At 37.6% G+C, this 24,888-nt stretch overlaps 1 protein-coding gene across 2 annotated transcripts; it reads left to right on the top strand.

The window, feature by feature from the left end:
- The first annotated feature begins 808 nt into the window (after window positions 1-808).
- On the top strand, window positions 809-15,995 carry papola (poly(A) polymerase alpha). Of its 2 annotated transcripts, none has more exons than XM_053488909.1 (26): window positions 809-962; window positions 2,567-2,737; window positions 3,554-3,620; window positions 3,752-3,833; window positions 3,925-4,034; window positions 5,394-5,447; window positions 5,543-5,654; window positions 5,787-5,876; window positions 7,603-7,741; window positions 8,148-8,220; window positions 8,326-8,446; window positions 8,626-8,710; window positions 11,186-11,239; window positions 11,388-11,507; window positions 11,589-11,698; window positions 11,857-11,978; window positions 12,081-12,217; window positions 13,105-13,178; window positions 13,867-13,940; window positions 14,145-14,257; window positions 14,623-14,696; window positions 14,853-14,941; window positions 15,091-15,135; window positions 15,252-15,305; window positions 15,448-15,483; window positions 15,878-15,995. In XM_053488909.1, the coding sequence occupies exons 1-26, from the start codon at window positions 955-957 to the stop codon at window positions 15,968-15,970; spliced, it is 2,307 nt and encodes a 768-aa protein (XP_053344884.1). In that variant the 5' UTR covers window positions 809-954; the 3' UTR covers window positions 15,971-15,995. The 2 variants fall into 2 exon arrangements, with proteins under 2 accessions (XP_053344884.1, XP_053344883.1); XM_053488908.1 differs by having other exon boundaries at window positions 15,875-15,995.
- The last annotated feature ends 8,893 nt before the right edge of the window (window positions 15,996-24,888 follow it).

The following is a 24,888-nucleotide window of genomic DNA, read 5'->3' as shown; positions in this document are numbered from 1 at the left end:
GAAAAGTGACAATGACATGGTCTACTGTTACATGGTAAGGGACGGCCGCTATACAAATCCACCGCTACACCAGCCACCACTTCTTCGGCCACAGGCGTCAGGGCAAACAGAATTTATGCTTTTTATCCACTTCGACCTCTAACACACTCCTATAGCGTGAGCTTGCACTATATGCAGAACTGATAACGCAGATTTAGCTGCTGATTCAAATACCATACTGCCATATATCTCTGGTGAAACTGCTATACTGCTATATTTCATCTGGTGAAATATTTCCAAAAATATAATTTATCATAACAGCGAACAGAGTTGGACTTAACATGCAGCCTTGTGGAGTCCCATGTTCTATCTTACACCAGCTTGATACTTCTGAGCCTATTTTCACTTGAATACTTAAGAAAAAAAGTCGTTAACCCAGTTTAACAGCTGCCTTCCCTAAGCAGTGTCTAAACAATTAGCAGTCCTATTTTCCATAACATATTGTAGTTTTATTCTACATTAAAATACTGCAGCTACTGTTTCTTTATTTATTTATTTATTTAAGCTTTGGTAGTTTTTTCAACATAAAAAATACTACAGCCGCTTTCTAATTATTTATTTGTATTTATTTGTTTTTGCTCTAGACGAGTCATTTTGCTCAATTCGGTTCTTATTGGTGAGCCGACTCAAACAATCCGATTCGATACATCATTCGCTCGCGAACAGTTAGGAAATCTAAAAACGCACTGATTTGACACGCGACCAATAAGAGCGCAGGCCGAGGGCTACGTATTGAAGAAGGGGCGTGTCCATGCGCTGTTGCCGGAGCGCCATGTTCGCGTAAACAAAAGAAATCGTTTCTAACAGTCCGCTATATCTGTGCGCGTGGACGGCCAAAACCGAGGCAAAAACTAAATAAAACAAAATGTTTAGAGTTCATACAAGACGCCGAGATTAGGATAAAAGCTCTGTACAATGCCTTTGTGAGTATTTTGATCTGCATTTAACATTAGAAAGTTAACAAGAAACCGGGAGCGACGAGGCCTGGGTGGTAACTTCGGTAAGCTTAGCATAGGTTAGCGTAGCTTAGCTTAGCATCAGCTGCTATTCGATTCAGAGCGTAACCAACGTAAAACCAAACGAAAGCATGGTATTTAAATGTAGTTAAATGTATGATATAAGGTATTCAGGGCGGTAAAATCACATTAAGTGACATCTTGCTTTTAATTAAAGTGTCACAATAATTTTAGCCTAGCCTCCAGAGGCTAACTAGAGTAACTGTCAGGTGACTGTTTAAAAACAGCATTTCACTAATTATTTAATTCACCTCGTTTTAAATGAGCAATGATACTAGTACATTATACATGTAGGGGACTAATGGTTCGATAGTGAGCTGTTTGGGAACATGAAAATGTATTTTGAATATTTGAATTAGCCTAGCCGTTCATTCATAAGTGGTTCTAGTTGAAATTAGCATACATTTCTAACAGTGATTCAAAGTAAATGCAAAAGTAAAGACTAAACAAGTAACACACATTTTTAACGATCCGGATCTACTGATCCCCCGGATCTACTGATCCCCCGGATCTACTGATCCCCCGGATCTACTGATCCCCCGGATCTACTGATCCCCCGGATCTACTGATCCCCCGGATCTACTGATCCCCCGGATCTACTGATCCCCCGGATCTACTGATCCCCCGGATCTACTGATCCCCCACTCTTAACAGTTATTAGTTGTTTATATTCAGGACTAGTGTTTGTAGAAATCGTCGAAAGGCTAAAGCTCAAACTGATCTGATCAGCTTTAATGTAATCAGTGATATTATTTCAGATTGAAGCCCAAGTACATGTCTGTAATCTCTAACGTATTATAACAAAGAAATCACATTCTGTAAGGTTTGCGCCAAGTTGTTTTTCTTTCGTCATCAGTCAAATACACTCCCTGTTCACAGAATCACAGATGAGAAATCGAAAAAGTAGATCAGATAAAGATGAAGTTTCGTCTCAAAACAAGTCCAGCGTGTTAAAATTCACTTATACCACTACAGTCTCAGTAGAATATTCAGTTTAGCTTTTCTATTTAACATCTGTTGGTGCAGGTGTTTGTTTACGTAGATTTTTAAATCCGGCACTTTACATAAAATCGCTTAAACATTATCCAACATTTTGATATTAGTTGTGCTGCAGGTTAGACTTTAGGCAGATACCCAAGTAATGCAAAAGTTTCATTAAATACTTTCCAGCCAATTTTGTTTGATGCTGTGACATAATCTGGCTGAACAGACATACAGAGAGAGAATTTTCTTTGTTTTGTTTCGGTTTTTCTCCAATATATTAAACGTAAAGATATCGTTAAAGGAGCGAGTTCTGACCAATGTACAGACAAAACCTTTTTTATTTATTTATATAGCTATGCTGTAAATATCATCCATTTTGTTCATGAAGGAATTGATTAGCCGTTTATTTCTAACCTAATCAAATTATTGTGTTACAAACGTCACCATATAAATAATTGTTATATATATTTTTTTATACTTCAGGAATTTATTGTAGATATCTGTATAATTTTTTTTTATCCCTGCAGTCCAATTATGAATCAGGGGCAGCCAGCCCAGGACACCCCAAAGCATTATGGGATCACGTCGCCCATCAGCCTGGCCTTGCCAAAAGACTCGGACCTGGCGCAGACGCAGAAACTGGTCCAGGCGCTGAAGCCATTCGGGGTGTTCGAGGAGGAGCTCGAGCTGCAACGGAGGTGAAGGCCTGCGATTTTAAATCTGTAGAAATTAGGGATTAGGGACATTGGGGGTCTGACCAGGAATCAACAGATACAATATTATCACGATACCTAGGTACCGATTCATGTTTTATTATATCGTGATTCTGTTAGTATTACGGTTTTAAAAATACAGCGGATCTACAATATATGAATTAAGTTAGTTTCAGAGGCGAGTTCTTAGGGCGAAAAATTTGCATAGAGAGATGAATTATCCTTAAATAAATAATGTAAATGCAGATAATCCGTTCCAGCCACCCAGAAATATTACCCATATTACCAATTTCCAACACTATAGTCATATTTCTGCATATAAACACAATCAAAAACATTTAAATTCCTCTCCTTCTTTCTTTTTTTTATGATTTTTTTTGTTATTTTCCACTTTAAAGTGGCTCCCTTTTCTTCTTGCTACCTGTTCATTTCTTGGGACCCACGGAGCAATATCTTTATTATATCTTGCACAAAATGGGGAAAAAAAACCCCGGCTCAAATGCTGTAAATGCTTTGTATGCTAATGCAATTCTTTTTATTTATGTCAGTTCTTGAGCCAAAATAAATTGTAAGGGGGGCCATTCCTATGAAGAGGTTCCATTGTATCTAGGATTTGATATTTCATCTTTTTTTTTAATTTTGTTACAATTCCTAACAAACTTAGCAAAGTAACTAGGAGTGGGGAAAGTTTGGGCTCTCGTACAAGTATCAGTGATGTCGGGGGTGGGGAGCTGTGGGGGTAGATTGAAAAAGTAAAAAAAAAAAAAACTGTTCTGACAAACTTTTTTTCCCCCTGTACAGAATCCTGGTTTTGGGAAAGTTAAACACACTAGTCAAAGAGTGGATCCAGGAGATCAGCAGATCCAAGGTGCGCTGTTAGATTCGATATTTTTATGTGATTGTGAATGGATGTTCATAAAACATGAGACATGCATTGCTGCTGTTGTCTTTTTGGACTAGAAAAGAAATCTTATTCCTTTATTTTCTTTATCTTGACAGAATATACCACCAGCACTGGTAGAAACTATCGGCGGAAAAATCTTTACGTTCGGATCCTATAGGTTAGGAGTCCACACGAAAGGTGAGTTCATAATGGTTTTTGCATACCAGTAGCTGCTCATTGAAGCAGTGTGGTTTGTTGATCGAATGTTTTTGTCTTTCTCCACCTGCAGGTGCTGATATTGACGCTCTCTGTGTGGCCCCGCGACACGTGGACAGGTCCGACTTCTTCACCTCTTTTTACGAGAAGTTAAAAGAGCAAGAGGAAGTCAAAGACCTAAGGGTATGACAATAAAAAGATATGATGTACATTTGTGGTAATTGAGCAAAGGTCTCACTCAACATACTGTATTCCGCTTTTTTTTACAGCACATTTCTAAAACTAATAATTGTTCATTTATAATCAATCAACATCATTTTAATTTTTACATTTAAATATTGTAGAACTTTTCCAGAACAAATTAGTTTTTTATCACTTACTTCATACTGGTGTCATTCTCTCACCCGCCTCTCTCTCGCTCACTCTCCTTTTTTTTTTCGGTCTCTGAGAAACTGTGAAACCTGAAAATGAGACTCCTGAGATCATATGTTGTGATGTTGCCATAAATATAAAATAAGCATCACCTTAGATCAACTCTTACTCTATCAGTAATTCTACAACTTTGTTTCTTAAAAAAAACTAGGCTTTACAGTTGAAAATTTTGCACTAGCGGCAAAATACCCAAAAGTTACTCATATAGTTGGACACACATTATTGTATCCAAAAATTAAAAAAAAAAATTAAATAAAGGGAGGAAAACAAAACCAAAAAAAGGCTGTAAAAATTCTTCTATAGTTCCTCTGTCATTCTGCAAAATGAGACTGTCACAAGTGCGACCTTTTGTGGTGCACAAGTTAATAAAAATAAGCTACGGAGAAATATTACAGAAAACATTTAATAAAAGTATAGTCTGTTAAATTTGCCGTTAGAGTAATGCGTTATAACAAGCCTGTTAATAGAAAGAAGTTTGAATAGCATCCCAGACCTGCATTAGGAGGGAGAAAAAGATCAATATCCTCTGACCAATCAGATTCAAGGACCAAGAACATGGTCTTGCTATAATTTAATTATTTATTTTTTAGCCTGATTGGACAACAGCTGCTCGACGAGTTCCAAAGAGCGCTGTCAATCAGACTGAGCGTTGGCATGGCAACACACACTGCTCTCGCCAGCTGTGTCATCTTTGGGCACCGTTCCAATTGATGAAGCAAAAAAAAAAAACTAAAAAAAAAACTAGTGTGCATCTGAAATATTACTTAGTCGATGTTAATTTCTGTTTTTATTTTTTTAGGACTGTTGTGTACGAAAACGATTAAATGCACAGTCTTGCTGTTGTACCGAATATATATATACAGCTGGGATTACCTGTGATTAAATCTCATTACCTGTAATTACCAGTGATTACATGTCATTACCTGCCCTTACCTGTCATTACTCCAGGATTAACTGCTCACGCTGTGTTGATATTCAGTACGACACACTCTTGCTCATGCGAATGATATTGCCTTATTAATGGACCATGTCGTTGACAAATATGTCATATTAAATTTGAGCTGCCTCTAAATTCATTTTCTCTCTCTTTTTTTTTTTTTTGCTCTTTAGGCGGTTGAAGAGGCATTCGTCCCTGTGATTAAACTGTGCTTTGATGGCATTGAGGTATTTCGTTAAGATTAATAATATAACTGTATAATGAATGTAATAGCATCAGACTTATCTCAATTGTTTTGTTTTGTTTTTCATGCTTGTGCCAGATTGATATCCTGTTTGCCCGGTTAGCGCTGCAGACCATTCCGGAGAACCTGGACCTCCGGGATGATAGTTTACTGAGGAACCTGGATATCCGCTGTATAAGGAGTCTAAACGGTAAACAACTTGTCCTTGTGTACAGTGTTTGATTGGCTAAGTGAAACATCGTAGTCTTTTACCTCAGTTTTTTTGTTTGTTTGTTTGTTTTGTTTTGTTCTGCTGTTGTGCTGCTATTATCTTTGTGCTTAGGTTGCAGGGTGACGGATGAGATTCTCCACCTGGTGCCCAACATCGAGAATTTCAGACTCACTCTTAGGGCCATTAAACTGTGGGCTAAGCGTAAGTCTTTATTTAATGAATTAACCATCTGATTAATTTTTTTTTCAAATCTTGTCTAGAGACCTGTCACTGTTTTTATGTGTTTTTGTAAACGTATTGTCAGACTACGACTTATAATAATAAAATGTTCTGTAATAAAGTGGAGTTTTGTGGTATTGATCTTGACACACAATCTGCATCACTCTCTAATCTGCAGTGTTGATATAAACACAGTTCAGTAGTTGGTTTACAATCTGAATTACGGCAATAAATCGAAAACTAATGAAACACGATATTCAGAACTCGTAGTCTTGCCCATGTTATTAATATTAGTATTTTTTACATTTTGTTGCTACATTCCAGACCCTGTGTGTTCCCCTAGACATTATGTCTGTCTGTTATACTTTTTAAGATTAGATTGTACTTAATTTGAATAGGACTTTATAATCAGCCTGTTAAATATAATACATTATTCATCACTCAACATCTTTTAATTGGTCCAAAAGCACCCTAAGTTAGAAGCCTTGTGGGTCAGCATTTGCACTTCAGAAACAACACCTCGCCAATCCTAAATGCCTACTTCGTGACTTTGCATTAAAACACTCAACTCTCTTGCAGTTGGTTGTTTGGTGGTGTTAAATCATTCGCAGGCGAAGTCAGTCACGATAGTTGATCTTTTACCTCATGTCTAAACATAAATGATCGTCATTTTGTAGTGGGATTTTTGTGTTGGTGTTGTGTAGTCACTGAACACCAAACTTATTTCTTCACATCAAGGCTAACATGACCTTATTGTTTAGTACCCACATTTTATCTCTATGACTTTGGCTCCCTAACAGGGACATTGGTCGCTCAATGGTAGGTTTCTCACCTGCCGTGCAGGGAGCCGGGTTCAGTTCCCACCCAATGCCCAAACCACCAGCCAGTGGGTGCAGCGCCGGTCCCAGGCCAGGATAAAAAGAGAGGATTGTGTCATTAAGGGTGTCCACCATAAAACCTGTTGTGGCCGGATCTGATAGACCAACACCACCACCGACTATTGGGAGTGTTTTTTTTTTTTTTAAATCTGCAGCATTTTTGGTTTAAACGTGCAATGATGACCTCCGGCATGAGAATTGGAGCAGAGCTGACATTTAAATAAGAGTGAATACGAGTGAATGGTTAGATTAGAAATGGCCAATTTTCCTCTCAGTCCTGAGTTTAGCTGCTGTCTAACATCCACTGTGTACTTTAGAGGTAATAAAGTAAGGTCAGTAAATCCATTTAGATACACGTCAAACCTGGTCTCTAAAAGTACTGTAGGTTCTTCTTATTAATAATACAATACAATAGTTACAGGATCTTTAAAATAGCTATATTATCTCACAATATATTTACAATATATAAATGTTTTGTGCCATAGAAACTGCAATAACATTTTTTTTTTAAACTAAAATAATATATTACCTCGTGCAATTTTATTGGTTAAAAGTGTAGGTACTGTTTTTTTTTTTCCTTTTCTCGTTTATTTATACACTGTAATGAGTATAAATATTTGTTTTTGATAATGTTTATTTTTCTTTTGTGTTTATCCACTGTACTGTCACTACTTTATGTTTACACAGACATTTCCCCACTGTGGGACGAATAAAGGTTTATCTTATTTTAAGGACTAAAATTGTGAATCTTGTGCCTTTTTTTAAGGTTAAGTCTTCTAGATAATCTGTTTTTAGTTTTCTAGTTAGTTAACTATACATTTCTGTCACAGGTCACAACATATATTCCAATATCTTGGGATTTTTGGGTGGTGTGTCTTGGGCGATGCTTGTGGCAAGGACGTGTCAGCTTTACCCCAATGCTGTTGCGTCAACGCTCGTGTACAAGTTCTTCCTAGTGTTTTCTAAGTGGTGAGTCCTTTACTTAGTCCTAACGTTATGAAATAGCAGCAGCCTGAAAAAATGACAAGCTTTCGTGTTTTTCTTTTACTGATATTTTGACAAAATGAATGTAAAGAAGTTTTGCTTCAGAGATAAATGCAAATTTTAGTGGGAACGGGGTTAGAAGAAAACTGAACCTGCTTCTTTTTTTTGGGATCCAGTTGTTTTGATTCAGTGCTTCATTGTGTCTTAAATAATGAAGTTGAATCGATGATCTTGGTTCAGCGTGTCGCAAATTGTGTAACTTTGATGGAATCATCGTTCTTGCTGGTGCTTTAAAGATCATTGTTGTAAAATAATGGAGTAAACTGCGCACTTGGGTGGACGTATAATATTTTTTTATAGTTTCTATCTTTCTCTCTCCTCCATGTTTTAGGGAATGGCCTAATCCAGTCCTTTTAAAGCAGCCTGTGGAGTGTAACCTGAACCTGCCGGTTTGGGACCCGAGGGTATGACTCAAGTCTTTTTTTTTTAAATGCAGATCTTTAGACTCCTACTGTCTACCCTTTGTGTTGAAACTGTAGGATTGAATGTCATGTTTAATTCCCTCCCAGGTAACCCCAAGTGACCGGTACCACCTCATGCCCATCATCACACCGGCTTATCCTCAGCAAAACTCCACCTACAACGTGTCTGTGTCCACACGCAACGTCATGGTGGAAGAGTTTAAACAGGGTCAGTCACATTTCACGAAAATCACATTTCATACAGTATGATTGTGTTATTTTTCCATTGTGTTAACTTTTTCCATGTATGCCTATTTGCTTCTCTTCTGTTTTATGGTCCAAGCATTTGTGGTTTGTTTTTATTTATTTACTTTTTTTAAAATTTTGCACCATGCTTCTGCCCTGCAGGTCTGGCCATCATGGATGAAGTATTGCAGAACAAAGCCGACTGGTCCAAACTATTCGAAGCTCCAAACTTCTTTCAGAAATACAAGTATGTATTTAGCTGTTTATCCTGTTGTACTCATGTGACAAGGTCACACTATTTGAATAAAGATATATTTTTCAAAATAGCACACACGCCATTCCCTTTACACACTTCCATAACTCTGGCTGGCATCATATGTTGTGTGGTGATACAATCACAAAATGAACTAAATAAAAAAGTAATTATTGATTTTTTTGCTAACTCTTTGCAACAGTACAAAATTTATTTCCTTAGTATTCTTAAGCTTAACGTTACTGTTAATTTCACTGTAATAATTCTGTTTGATTTAATTACTGTAGATCGTCAATCTTTAAAAAAAAAATATATATATATATAAAATATGTGTACTTGTCATTCCTAAGGTAGGTATTTGATAATAGGTAACAGACTTATTTTCTATTGGTATTTTCTGTCTTTCAATTGTCTATAATAAAAAGTTTTTAAAGTCGTTTTCACACTTGTGTTTTTTTCCGGATATTTGAGCCCTGAGGGTTGGTAAGTGCAAACGTTTTATTTGAAGCCCAGGAGCAGACCAGAGAGACGCTCTTGAAAACATTCGACCGAATCTGCATCAGGTGTTGAAGCCGGACGTTCTTTCACGGCCACATGCTGAGTAACATTTATCGGTTTAATGCTGCTGCCTGTTTTAGGTCAGTTTTGTGAACAGATATATTAAACCAGACTTTAATAGGACTGGAACACTATAAATAGTGGTGCAAGCACTTCCACTGAGATCATTGTGAAAAATGGTTACCTCGTGGTGGCCTGAATGATGATGATGATAAAAAAATCTTGTACAAGAACATCTCTTTGTATGCAGGTATTCCTGCATGATGCCGTGTATCCAAAAACCATTTATTAAAAACATATTTTTACTATTGGAGAATTTCCAAAGGAAAATAATAATGCGTAACAGCGAATTAACAATTATGGTTGCTACCATTTTGCAAACCTGAGTGCACAAAAGTGATGTATGGAATTGGGCATTTCATTAAAGATATGTCTGGGTGTATGATCTTATCCGGAGGATTTAATTTCATACATGTAGCTCCTGCATGGATGGAAATTAAACCCGCACCCACACCAGCCCTTTACGGATAAGATCGAACACCTCTGTTTTATGTGTATGCCAATCTGTGGTTATTTTTCCCCCTGCCACCTAACGAGCTCCGAATCGGACCTGAGTCTGGACCCGGGTATTCCGGACCAAGTGTGAAAACGTCAAAGCTCATAATTTGTATAAATGTATTTTACCAGTCAGTGATTTATTTATTCATTATTTATTATCTTTTCAAGCGTATATAATGTTTTCTTTTTTTAAGGCATGTTTTTAAACTCATGACTCGATTTTAATAAAATGTGTGTCGTATTGTTGTACCTGAATATAAAAAATAAGAATAAGCTAGTGTTATTAATCTATACTTCTTACAGAAATGAAGTGTACACAGTTTTCCCCTTGACTTTAGCCATGACGCTTTTGTGTCTTGTAGTTTCAAGGCAGTATTCATAAAAAGAAGAAGAAAAGAAAGATCTAATGAAAGAGAGTATAACTAAAAGTTTAGTACTGCGTGCCTAAATTATCTTATAGTTAAGCATTTATATGTAGCAGATTTTTTTTTGTATGGTTTGGAGGAAATAGTGTAAATTTCATTGTGTTCAGTATTTATACAAAAAAAGGGTCGGTTTTTCTAATTGTCTTTAGCAAATGTGATAATTCAACCGACAGTAGTTTTGTCCTCAGCTTAGTAGATGAATTTATTTAAATAAGCAGCATATGGGTGATACGATGGTACTGGTAATAAATTCATTTTCCACTGTAATGACTAAAAATGTTTAAAATCAGGGTTAGCGCCAGGTCTTGTACTTAATGCTGCGATTTAGACATCAATGCATTTATCAGGATTTGTATTCACGTCTATAGAAGGAGTTATTTCGCGATGAACACGATGCAGCTTTGCAATGACGATGTTTTATTTTTTCCCCTCTTTCTTTTTTATCAGATTTTAATAAATGTTAATGTGAAAGCGTGGACTGTTTTATTTAAAAATATATATATTTTCTACACTGCTGGAGTGAGAGTTTATCGTTTTTCTGCAAATTATTTTGTTCTTAATGAGAACACAATTTTTTTTTTCTATTTTTCTTCACTTTATTTTAGTGTCACAATGTTGTGAGGTTTGTTTAGAGGAAGTGTCTAGATTTAACTGTTCCATTGTCTAGACGCAGTGGAGGGAACTGAAAATGTAAGGTTTATTATTTTTTTAATTGTAATTTATTTAATATCTATATTGTGGACACTGTGTTTGTTTGTTTGTTTGTTTATCCCCCCTTTCCAACTGGTGCATCAGAGTATGTAAGATGAATTTAACTCTAGGTCTTGGATCTAACCCTTGGGGACCAGTAGTCTTCCCGGTTTTAGCTGAATGATCTCTGTCTTAAGGATGTAATGGCATTGTTCTTGTTTTTTTTTTATGTTCCAAGGCATTATATTGTGTTGCTAGCAAGTGCGCCCAGTGAGAAGCAGCACCTCGAGTGGTGAGTAGACCGTGCTGAGGCACACACACCATTGATACGATGAGCCTTGAATAATGCCTTGCACACAGCATTCAGAGAGCCTGTGCACTTACACTCCTTATAAACACAGACGTTGCAGACTTTTTTTAAGGATCTGATTTTCCGACAGGGTCGGCCTCGTCGAGTCCAAGATCCGGATCCTGGTGGGAAGCCTGGAGAAAAACGAGTTCATCACTCTCGCACATGTAAATCCGCAGTCGTTCCCAGGACCCAAGGAAGGCAATAAAACGTGAGTGTAGTAGTTACGTTTTACGGCAGGTGCGTTTCCGAGCACGTTGGAACGTTATGTTTTTGTAACGTTTGTGTACAGGCCAGAGTTCAGCACGATGTGGGTCATCGGTATCGAGTTCAAGAAAATGGAGGGGTCTGAACTCCTGAACGTCGACTTGACGTTCGACATACAGTCGTTCACGGACACGGGTAGGATCTCTTATTCTATGAAGTTAAAAGCATGGTTCTGTGTTGTTTCTGGCTAAGAGACCAGTGCTGAATTTATATTACAACTAATTAGTTAAGCTTTGCGATGCAATCTACAAATTGAAGATCACTTTATTTTTAAATTATTTTTGTTAATGCAGTATACCGTCAGGCCATCAGCAGCAAGATGTTTGAGGCCGACATGAAAATAACGGCGATGCACGTGAAGAGGAAGCAGCTTCACCAGCTCCTGCCGGACCTCGTCATCCCAAAAAGGAGAAAGGCAAGCAGAATTTTGTTCATCTCTTTACACAAGCATGAATTTGTCAGTTGAATTAACCAAATTTACCGTGTTGAACTGTCCCTGTCGTTCTCCGCACTCTAGCATTCGACCGAAGGCCTGCGCGCTGTAAGTGAGGGCGGCGTAGACTTGTCGCTCGACAGTGATAACAGCATGTCCATGCCCTCACCCACTGGCACCTCCAGTACTGCCAGGATACCTTCCTCTGCCAGTCCACACCGGTGAGCTCCTCAATCCGTCTATCATTTGTTTGTTGGTTTTTCAACATAAAACTAAACATAAAAAAACAGTACCAATTTTTTTTTTCATAGTTCATTTCCAATTAAAGTTTTTTTTTTTGGGGTTTCTCGAGAGCACGATACATTTCATGCTATATAATGATGAGGCCAAAAGGTGTAACCCTTTGATGAGTTACAGTTAAACAGCAGCTCATCCCTGAACGCAGGGTTGGTCAACCACAAGGGGTTTTTGTGGGGAGGGGTTTACACGTTTAACGTCCACAAGTGCTACACAAGCACAGCAACCTGAAGCTCAGCAAAATTATAATATTAAATAATAAAATAAAGGAACAAGAAGCAAACAGGCTGAATTTTTAAAAAATAATTTATAATGTCGAAAATGTCAAAATGCTTCAAGTTTTAAGAGTGAGTGAGATATTATAGTTTAATGGTCCATTAAAATAAAGAAACATGCTCTAGTGGGTTTAAACTTCTGCCCAGTGTAATTCACTGATGATCTATTTTTTTTTTATGTTATTTAAGGTTATTAAAAAAAAGTTTACCCTGTATACACAGAAATACTGTAACAAAGTAACTCTTTCTGTTACTTTACTTTAAAAATACTTACTATTGACCGCCCTTAACTACTATGTAGGGATCTGAGAATTTCATTAATTGGATATTTGCAATAGTTTCATAATCATTCACTCATACACTCATTATCTTTTTAATAAGTTTTACACTGTACAGTTTGTATGTAAATGGCTTCTCTCAAAGGAAGGTGTATTTCATTATCTAACTTCCAAGAACTTGTATACATCTTTTTTTTTAAATGTGTTTCTTCAAATAAAAATGTGTATAAAGTCATGGTTATTTCCGTATGTGTGCAGCCCTACAGGGACCACAGCCAGCTCCGATTCTCAGGGGAAGATCGACCCGTCAGGATGCACGCTTCCTGCTGCTCGTAGGTGTCCATGTGCTGGTGTCTCTGGTCATTTCTGTAAGGCGCAGACGGGGAAAAAAAATGTTTGAATGCACTAGTGCACTGTTAATCATGGTGGATGCAGTGATGGATGTCTGGTGTGTTGATTCACATCTACATTAGCAGTAGCATCTGCAGCGATCTGGGGCAACCTAACAATTAGGCTTTGCTGCTTTTTCCACAAGTGTCCACCATACGTGTGTAAAAGTCACTCAGGGACACTGACTTTATCTAGATGAAGTTTTGTCCTGTGAATTAAGGAGTTCTAGTGTAGTAAGGCAGTATATACACACACACTTTGGGAGTGTGTTCTCTCAGCATAGTATTGATCTCCATTAAGTGACAAAAATAAAAACAAACCTTTTTTGCCAAGATGTGGGTGTGAGTATATCCAGGTGCATGCCTTATGTTTAATTATTGGTAAAGTTAAACCAAAAAATGGTGGCAAAGCTTGTTTTAATATCTATTGACTCTCAGCTTAAAAGTTTTTTTTTTAAATAAAAAAAGACGGTGCTTATTTGAGTGTTCATATCAATATTTTTTTCCCTCTCTGCCTGTTAGAATTTTCTTCTTAGTGTTGTTGACAAATCCGCACCTTAAAATCATTTAGCGTGCATGTTCATCCGCTAAATCACAGCAGGTGCGAGTAACGCTCTGTCCTCTGTTACAGCGTGTCCGTCTGAGCTGAAGACCTCCATCGCGAGCGGTCCTCCTTCTGCACAGGAGAAGCTCAGATTGCAGGAGGTATACACAGAGCACGCTCCTGCTTATATACAGTATAAACAGAGTAGTTAATTGCTTAAATTTAGCCTACTTTATTTTATTAGTATAAAAGACAAATAATGGTTTAGATGGTGTCTATTTTATGTTTAGGTCCAAGTTCTAGAGTTAAAAATTTTTTTTTATAAATGTTAAATGTTTAAGTTTAAATGTTGTTGTGTTGTGTAGCCTTCGACTGTGAATGAGGGCAGTGTGGACTTTACCATGGACAGGGATAACAGCATGTCCATCCCCTCACCCACTGACGCCTCCAGGACAGCCGTCTCTGCCAGCCCTCACTGGTGACGCACGCGCACACACAAACAAAATTGCACCTAACTTTCCAATGACAAAATAGAGGGACCCAAGAGAATCATAAAAAAAATAAATCGCAATAAAAGTTAATTCCTGCTCTGGAAGATTTTTAACAAGTCTAGAGTGATTTCTATTCATTGAGCAATTTTTTTAAATTTAAAAGTCTGGTATCATCCTCAGGATCAATAAAGTATATATCTGTCTGTTTAGTGCAACTTTTTTAAAGTAGGTCTTTTCACTTCATACTTCTAAGTCCAGTTTTAATATAATTATCAATTATGTTAACCACAAAAAGCTTCTCTATTCATTCTTTGAAACGTATAAAGTTGCAATTTAAATATCTTTCGTGCAGCTCCACAGGAACCACTGCCAGCTCCGATTCTCAAGAAAAGATGGACATGTCAGTGGACACACATCCTGCCGCTGGTACGTGTTCACATCACACACCTGCCATATTATATCATTTGTCTGTTTAATACAATATATGGAGTATGAGGTGTTTGTTTTCATGCCTGTAAAGGTGATCAGAGGTTAATAGTACAGTGTAATGCTCTGTTTTCTGTCACGCATGTCCAACAACAGAGATGAAATCCCTGAGTCCTACATGTGCAGAGAAGAGACCGGGCTCACCACTTCATAATGAGCAAGCTAAGAAGCTCAGAGTAGACGAGGTAAGGCAGGAACAGAAACCTCCTCGTTCATTTAATTACAAATACTGTAATATATATGTTTTAAATAATATGCTACTTTGGATCATCATTTCTCTTTCTAAAAAAAAAAACAAGCAAACAAACAAACGATGACATCCTTTTTTCTGTAGGATTCTACCTCAGACTCGGTGGACCAGGCTGCTGAATTTTCTCAGGTAGACGTATCTGTTGGTTTTCTCAGGAGTCTCTCACACCGGCATGAAATGTGAAATGTTTCTCAGCGCAGTATTCCTGTTCGTGACGGTGATAATTGTTTTTTATTTGAATGCAGGCTAACGATCTCACCGTTTTAGAAGGAGAGGTGAAAATGGAGACAGAGGCAGCGGTGAGTTTTTTTTATTATTATTTATTTGTTTTATTATTTTCTTTTTTTACATGCGTGCACTTACAGTATACAAGGGACTTGACGTTTTTTTGCACATGTTGGAAGCCCTGTTATATCTTTGCATTATGTTGCTTGTGCACAGAAGTCTGATGCTGATGGGAAGACATCACCATCGCAGGTATGGCATCGATTAACTGGAACGTTGTCTCACATTGCATGCTCTGTCTTTTTATAATGTATGAGTAAACTATGGCACAATTTATCCTTTTAAAGCATTAAACTCACTGGTGTAATTAGGTTATTAAATTGCCTGATAAAGAATGGACTGTTGTATGCATCATGTATCTATAGGTTTTGGTTACGTTTTCAAAGCGATTTACATTTATCTCATTACACGTATGAGTAGTTGAGGGTTAATAACCCAGGCTTGGTGGTGCTAAGGTTGTGAACGTTTTGTTTTTAAAACGACCTTAATCTAAACTACACATCATACTGAAAAGTTTAACTCACGGTGCAGTGCCCCCTTTGCTAACATGATCTGTTAAAAAAAGTTTTTTGTTGTTTTTCAGAAGATTTCTAGCACCGATCTGTCCGACGTGGCTCTTCCTCCTGCTAACCCCATCCAAGTGGTGAAAAACTCCATAAAGCTCAGACTGAGCAGGTAGAATTAGTTAGGCCTCTCCTCCGTCTGACAGTCGATCTGGTATTTGTTGACTCGTGAGAGTGCACGAGTCACGGTTCCAGCGTCGGAGCGTAAAAAAAAAATTGATGTTTTAATTACAGAAAGATTTCTGATTTAACTATGACGGTGTAAATCAAACATATCACACGACACGGACGTGGACGTGGACGGTACGAGGTCCCCCCTCCCCCCCTCGATTTCTCTTTCTTTACTTGATGAAAAAAGAAAACTGAAGGTGCTCGTACTTACCACTGTATCCTGAAATAGCACAGCGATGTGTATCAAGTACACAGTTTAAAGCTTGGCAAGACGCGAGTTGATGTGACGACTTTAGCCCACTTGGGAAAGTTAAAGTGACATGAGCAACTTTGTCACTTGCTAGTGTGAACACCACACCATGAGGGAGCCGAGACTAAGGCCTGTGGCTCGCTAGTGTAGTAGACCCAGCGTTGGAGAGGCTAGACCAGGGCCCCGTAGCCGCACCGAGTCTCACACAGAACGAGCACCCTTTCACCGATCCTAGAACGTTCTTGATGTGATGTCTGACTCAAACCACCAGAGGGCGACTCTGCACTTCGGTAGACTCCCAGATGACTCACTCTACTGTGACTCTTTGCCTCCAGGGAGCGAATAACCGAATAAATATTTTCCATGCACTCACAACCTCATTGTCACAACTAGACGCGTGTTTGTGTGAGCTTGTGCGCAAAAAAACGTTTAGTTTACACCTTCCTGTATGTCCTCTGACACATAGATGCCATAAGTATGCTTTTCATTTTTTTTTTTTTTTTATGATTCTGTATTAAGTTTATAAATATTTCATTGAGAGTTTGAAAGCCAGACCACTGCATATGAAGATTATTAAGAGATTAGGGTCAGTTAAAGTGCATTACGTTCATATTAAGTTCATAAGAACTCGCATATAGGCATGTATATGTATATATCTATCTGTAAAAAAAAATAAATAAAAAGTGGAAATATTATTTGACCAAAATAATCTCTAATCTGAGATTACACCCGTCTAAACATCTATCAAAAACATCCAGCGGTTGCTATAACATCACCATCAGGTCTAACTGCTATGGTATTATTTTTTTCAGTTTGTTGTTGTCTTTTATCTTGTGTAAATCTATTATTATGAAAATGAGGGGGGGGGGATAAAAGTTACGCATTTATTTGCTTTGGGCCTTTTTTATGTCAGGATTTTTTTTATTACTAATCTAAAATCAGTGATGCATATTTAAATGCATTTTGATCTAGCATTATTAGTACGTAAGCCCAAACATTTTCTGTCATAAGCTCTTGGCCGTGATGAGATGGAAATCAGCGCAGGAGCATATGAAGCTTGGAATTAATGATAGTTTTCTGAAGCAGAAGGATTTAGTTGATTTGTAAGATGTGCACAGGCTTTTCTTATTCAATCTTTCGCTGATCTGTTAAGATATTTGTTTGTCTTAATTATCTTTGTAAATTGTGTGGAGACACAACAGTAATGCTGTTTATTTCACTATGTGCAAAAAAAAAACAACTTTTTTTTCATTATATCTTCAGTTGGTACTTCTAATCTCACATTTGTAAAAAAAAAAAAACAAACAAACTGTTGTATTCTTTTTTTTTTCATAAATAAAGTCTACAAAAATTCAAAAGAAATGATCTGGTTTAACACCTTAAAACGACACACAATGCTAAAGACTCAGGACATTTTCATCCCCCACACAGGCTACCAAAAAAAAAGTAAGTTTTGTCCAATTTTTTTTTATAATTTCATCGTAATACCATTAAATTTATAAATATAAACTTATTAGCAATCTGTTGTCTGTCAATGCACTTTTATACTTAAATGATTCCCTTAAGGTTTTCTTCAGGAACCTTCTTACTTCTGGTCTGTTCATTAGGGATTTCAGTCTTCAATCTGGATTTCTGTTTGTGTTACTCTAATGTGTTTCTTAAAATGTTAAATGGCCAATGAATGTACATTGCTGCACAAGAACATCAAAAATAAAAGCTTAATTGTCTAGATCTGTTTTAGCCCACCAGGATACAAACCTCATTTATTGTAACCTCCTGCACATCTCACTAATATATTTTTATTTTTTATTAAACCTTCTTGGCCATCCGCTGAAAAGTTTTCAGTAGTCTTCAACAAAATACTAAAAAGTTCCCATCCTCAATGTTGACTCCTGCTTCAATTAATCACTGATTCTCAAAGGCATTTTTTAAAAATATTTTTTTTAATGTTTGCTTTGATATTTAATGTAAGAAGTGAAATAGTATAGAGCAGTGCGTTTTATTGCCACCGTTTCTTCTTTGTGTGTCTGGTTCACATCCTGTCATTTTTGTCATGCAAGACAGGAGCAAGGTTACAAACTTTTTTTTTTTTTTTTTTTATCTTCCTCAAAATGACTAAATCCTTTTTCAGGGAAATTAATTTGGCTGCACAGATCGGTCGATGTGCAGCAACGTTCAAAGAAATTCTCCAGGATTAATACCGAACACAAACAAGCAGTCTGGAAATTAAAAACTGTCTCGTAGCGTCTCAATGCTAAATGACTGAAATCTAATCTAGGAGGAGGTAGCGCTCAAGATCACAATTTTTTTAATTTTTATATAAATTCACTCGAATTTCCCTGTTCAATATGATTTCATAATGTTCTTAATACTCGGGGCGAATGCATGACTTCTAAAAATTCAGATATTATATTATTACAATTATAATACAATATAATACCATCTCCTCCATAGCGCAAAATGAAATGGAGCTCTATATTGCATTTTAGATTGTGAAACTTTGTGCATGCTGAAAAAAAAAAAAAAAAAAGAAAAGAAAAAAAAAGATCTAATTGGATAAGGAAACTGTCTCAATTCATTCTGGGAAAAAAAGCATGATGATTTTCCATCTGCAGCTTCAGAGACATTTCTTTCTGAATGCCTTTTCTTAAAAAAAAAAAGGATTGGGTTGTTGCTAAGTAACACCTCTTTTTACATCCTACTTGACTGGTTTCTTAAAATGTTATGGTTTAGGCGTGATTGTACTCTGCCACTCTTGTTTATTTTATTTTATTATTATTTTTTTTTTAAAGGATTAAATTATTCCATGGCCTTTTTTTTTTTTTTCTCAGAGTTTCTCAAAGTTGGTCCCCAGTTGTAGCCTGAGATTGATTCATCACTAGTGGGATCCGGTCCATGTCTAAGTGCATCTGTTTTAAGACTTTATATGTTCATTCTGAGATGCTTTTCTAATAACTACGGATCTAAAGAGTGGCTATTAAAGTTGACATAATTTTTGAATCAGTCTATCCATTCTCCCCTGACCTCTCAGCAGCAAGGCGTTTCTTCCAAAATTACGAAAACTAAAGGAAGCCGGATTGTTTTGTGTCCCAGCCATAACCAATTAAATCGCACGGCGAGGGTCATAGTTAGACTCTATAACTGATCTCTACCTTCATAATTACTCTACTTCAAAAGTTGCCCTAAAACTCAAAGCAAGTAACACCTTGCCTCCTGCCTCTTTTCTTTATACCAGTTTTTTTTTTTTTTTGTTCTCTACGCCTGTTGTCATGGATGTCTTTGTATACTGGCAGCCCCGAAACAGGTGATAAAAGAGTAACCTTCACATTAACGAACGAGCCGGCACTAAACTATTGGTGTGTTCAAAGAGAGATGCCATGTTCCCGAAAATGAAAGGGTTGTCTCTTTCCTCACGCTGATCAAAAAATGTGGCGCGTCTAAAAACACATCACGCCCGTTGATGGACTGAAGCTGCTAATGAGAGAAAAGGATGGTGGGAAGAAAAAGTGATTGCTGCATCGACAGTTTTTCTTAAGGCCCGTATTCACAAAGCTTCTTAGAATTCTTTCAAAGAGCTACTATCTTAGACTAAAAGTGAATTAGGAAACTTCTCAGAGCAACTCTAAGTAAGAAAAGTAAAAAAAAAAAAAAAAAATCTTTTATCGCAGTGAGACGGTGTGGTTGACCCCATTGCTAGGGATGATGTAGCAATTCAAGGACTGTGATTTGTTGATAAAAAAACAACTGTAAAGCGCTTAAAATGGCTCTTGGTGAAAACAGAATATATGACTATACAACTTCATTTATTAATTCTATCATCATGTATACATGCTACTTTATGCAATGTTTCTGTTATAGGCTAAATATCTTAAAGTTAATTAAAACAGCCAGATGTTGAAAATGTGTCTACTTTTGAAGCAACCAATTTCCACAGTTCTTACATTTATTAATCATATTGATTTTATTACTTGTGATCTATTTTAGATTGATGGGAATAAAAGGACTCACCTTTTACCAGTTTACATGATTGCACGACAGTTTATTAGGAGAATATTTCTTATTCTTACCTTAGGAGCTGTTTTGAAGGCTTTAGATGTTTTGTGAATTATTTTTATTTTTACTAAGATTAAGTCCTAAATTTAAGAAGAAATTCTAAGAAAATTTCATAATTATAAGTATGTTCTTAGAATTTCGTCACTAGGAGCAACTTTCATGTTTAAGAAGCTTTGTGAATACGGGCCTTGGAATTTACAGTGTGTGTGAGTGTTTTATTTTTTAGCTCAAAATGACAGGCAAATTATTCTGTTTGCCCTCCAACATTCACTGCAACTGCAGGAACCAGGATTTGATCCTGAGCTCGGTTGAGATCACTGGGTTTTGGTTTGGTTAATTCAGGAAATATGTGATTAAACCATGTTTGGATGTATGTTGGATGTATAAATCTGAATTCGATTCATTTACCAGAAACTGTTGAGTTTTTGACTGTGTAAGGATGCGCCTATTCAGCCACAAGCGCATTAGTGAGGTCATGCAATAAAGGCTTGAGATGCATTCGGTTTCATTTTTCTGGTTCATCTCTGTGGTGTTCATTGCTGTTAAGTGGGGACTCTGTACAGTAAACTCAAGTTCCTTGTCTCTATGGTCATACCATGTCTTCATGATGCTCACTTGAAGCAGAGTACAAAAGTGTTCTGCCAGGGTGGAACAGCGTAGGCCTCTTAGTTCCAGTCAAAGGAAATTGGAAATACTACAGCATGCACAACTTCTTCCTATAATGTGTATTTTCATTTTTGTGGCAACAGTTCAGGAACAATTCTATATGATTCACACATAACTCACATAAGACTTAACTATTAATCCAACCCTAAAGTCACATTACAAGCCACATCGCTCAATTTAAAATTTTTTGGTCAAATCAGATTCACAGTCATAATTTCAGACTTATATCTGACTTTGATGTTGACATGTCTGTCCTCCGAAACGACCCAGCGTACCCACATCCATATGTCTCGCGCAGAGGGCTAAAAGTCACAAAATCCCGATCTGTCGATTCTCATTATGGTCACATATCGAATATCTATCCGATCTAGAACCATATACAAAACTGACTTGAATCCGATCTGAAAAAAAGAGATGGTGACCAAATACATTCAGTAATTTTCTTGTTCTTTGCTGCATCATAAAGTGATGGTTCCATCTAGCATCCTAAATAGTTGAACTGTTTGTTTCTGTGAAAAAAAAAGAAAATAAAGAAAACACAAGGTTTCCATTTTAGAACTGGTTCCATTAATGGTTGCTGCCATTAATATAATCTTATATCACGAGGTTACTCTTTGAGAAAGTGTTCCAATTAGAACCCCTTTAGAAAACTCTTGAACCCCTAAGAACACTCAGTTGTTCTATCAGAAAAGACTTCATGTAGAGAATCTAAAATGGTAAAGCCATTACACTTTCACAGAACCTTATGACAAAATGTTGCCTTTTGGAAAATGCTTCCAATTGTCACCTCTTTGGAAAGCTAGAAACATTAGGCATCCATAGAGTCTTTTAAAACGAGATTGGACTGTAAGGAAAATGGAGTCATGTGGATTTCATATAACGTGCGTTCAAAAAGTCCCTCCGCAGTGGCCACGTAGAGTAGGTGATGAGAAAACATTTGTTCAGTGCAACTCATTATTCTTCTCACTCATGAGTTTATTTATTAGATACTGTATATATCTCTACAGTATATATGTCTCTGGAAAAGCTGCTTCAAACTAAATCCGTGTATTTATCGCCAGCTTTAAAAACCTGCTCCACTAGAGAAACGTTAGACCTTCATACAAAAGTACACGGCCGATGTTAAGCAAAGAACTTCTCGGATATGTACAGTACAACAGACTGGTAACGCCAACAGTGACTTGGTGGTTTGTTGGGTTTGAACCTTCCTAATCTTAGTCCAATGCCTTAACCTGAGCTTCTTTATTACTAAAGCTAGAACTATAAAGGACATACAGAACGACTAAGGAAAGAGAATCGAAAATTGAGAATCGAGGAACCTTCTCTGAGTTCGATTATAATTCTCGTATTTCACGTCATGGTCATTGTTTCTTTTACTGGAAACACAAACCAGCGGCCTGTCCCGAACTGTCCGGTTCTTTTCCAGAACCTTTTTAGTACCACAACATCATCCGTCCCTGTGCGTCGCTGATCACCTCCACGCTCTGAACCCCATGGTCACACTCTCCCCGCTGCTCACACGGGCTAATTAATGCCTCAATATGCAAATGAGCACAGCTGCCAAACTGCTGTACGTGATTTTTCTTTTCTCGGGTCATTTGTCAGCAGTGCAATGAGGCTCCAGGCTGGATGATGAAACAGACTGAAGCATCACTGTTTTACTCTTGGATACCCGAAAGCCTTCATCGCTGAGACTCGTGACTTGGAGATTGCTCGTGTTTGTGTTGTTGTATAACAGTCTAGACTATCAGAACTTCCTGATTTCTGTCTCAGCGCTCTGTTAGGAGGAGGAGGGGGGGGGGGCTTTAGGGCTGTGAGTTGGAGACACCTCGGTGGCTCAGAACGCACAGTCAATTAACCAGGCCCGCTACTTCAAACCAGTCGCCAATCAGTCCGGCGGCGCGTTCGGGTCACACTGAGGCACGAGACAGGAGTGTCTTGCTATTTCAAAATTTCTTTTTGCGGATAAGAATGGTTAATAACAGTGCTTTCAGTGTCATATTTGACATGACCAGTCATTGCAGTAATTACAATCATTACCGGTCAAAGGATGTCAAGTTATCCCTCTTTAAACATAGGCCGCTCGAGAAAATCAATTATTCAATCAAGACGGACCCCCCTCCTTCACTGCATTCAGCAGGGTGAATGAAGTTGGTTCACTTAATTTTAGGGGCCACGGTGAATGTGCCACGGCATAGCCCTTTAATTTCCGAGCCCTCGCTTTCCATTCAGCGGAATGTTGAGTTAATTGTGTCGATCAAATGAGGAAAGCCGAGTCTTTTTGTGAGCAAGTTCGCCGGGAGATCGAGCGAGTCGCACTTCCTTACGTGCACCTCTCCTCCCTCTCTCTCTCTCTCTCTCTGCTCCTCATGACCATCAGGATTGGCAGGATGTAATTTAAGTGCATAGGCACAAAGACCAAATGTCAAGTAGACAGATTTAAATGTACCAGCTCTTGCTTCATTCAGGGTGTGTAATTAGGATCACTGCTACAAAGAGAAGAGTCAAGAGATCACAATGTGTTTTCGATGCAAGAAGAGCAAGACGAGCCATCAGGTTTGTTTAAAGAAGCATGAAGGCAGCGCAACAATAGAGAGCTCCTGCTTACGTGTTGTTCTCAGGTTGAGAAAAAAGTCGTAGTGGAAAATAACTTGAAGAGTCTTGAAGAGATGTTAATTGAAGATCCTGTAAACGGATTGAGTTGTGGATGGTTGTGTCTTATGATTGCCAGATCATAACTTCTCAATTTGTTATGAGGTGTTTCGTCTATTTCGTATTGGTTTCCCATGATATTGAACTAATTTCCGAGTCATCAATCCTAAGTTTGATTGAGCTGATCAAAAAGTGTCTCTCAGGCTGCTTTATTAACACGCGTTATTACTCTAATCCCCCAGCACATTTGATGTAGAATCCAACATCATGAAGTCATGGTTTACAAAAAAATCTAATTTACATTTGGCAGATGCCCTTATCCAAAGTGGCTTACATTTTTATCCTATTATATATATATATCTGAGGGTTAGGGGCTTTGCTTAAGGGTTTCACAGGGACAACGTGGTGGTCATGGGATTTGAACCTGGGTCCTAGTGAACCATCATCTGATTCCTTAAGCACTGAGCCACCCCTACTCTGAATGATTTTTTTTCCCCCATCTTTATTTTACATCTCAATCACATCACATGGCTATTTTTCTTCAGAAAGTGTCTGTTTTTGGGCATCCTCTGGTTCTTGCCACATCTTGATGTACCACTTCAACACTTATATCTTAAGCTCCACAGATCCACACTGGTAGTACAGCATAGTCTAATGAGACTTGAGCATAGATCAATGACGAATAAAAACTTATTTGACATTTTGATTACTATATTGGTGGCTCCGTGGTAGGTTTCTTGCCTGCCATGCCTGGGTTTGATTCCTGCCCAAACCCCAGCCACTGCAGTGTATGTCCCAAGCCCAAATAAAATGGCAGGGTTGCATCAGGAAGGGTATCTGAAGTTGAACCTGTGCCAAAGTTGTGTACGAATCAGATGGTTCGCTGTGACGGGAGCAGCTGAAAGACTAACACGAACATATATATTGAAGAACAGCTTATATGGAAGCCGGTGTGTGTTCCGTCTCAGCGCTCATACTGTGATCATACTGTGTACAGTGGAACCGTGGATTATGAGCATAATTCGCCTCGGAAGTGGGCTCGTATTTCAAAACACTTGTAAACCAAATCGAATTTTCCCATAAGAAATAATGGAAAATTATTCGTTCCACATCCCCAAAAATAAATACATAAAAATAATGAACACAAAAAAATAAGTAAAAATAACATCAAATTAACCAGCACTTTACGTTAAAAAAGGTAAGTGTTTTCGTTTGTGTGCGCAGGCGCTGTGTGTGTGCATA

This window comes from Clarias gariepinus, chromosome 27, assembly GCF_024256425.1.
Source record: "Clarias gariepinus isolate MV-2021 ecotype Netherlands chromosome 27, CGAR_prim_01v2, whole genome shotgun sequence".
NCBI classification, from domain to species: Eukaryota; Metazoa; Chordata; class Actinopteri; order Siluriformes; family Clariidae; genus Clarias; species Clarias gariepinus.
Note: the sequence above shows the minus strand (reverse complement) of the source record. Positions and strands in the feature narration are given on the sequence as shown.

What these genes read in the sequence shown, in the direction of transcription:
- papola (XM_053488908.1), top strand. An exon ending in GAGAAGCAGCACCTCGAGTG is followed by an intron (nt 11,240 to 11,387) that starts GTGAGTAGACCG and finishes ATTTTCCGACAG; the next exon opens with GGTCGGCCTCGTCGAGTCCA. An exon ending in ACAGTCGTTCACGGACACGG is followed by an intron (nt 11,699 to 11,856) that starts GTAGGATCTCTT and finishes TTGTTAATGCAG; the next exon opens with TATACCGTCAGGCCATCAGC.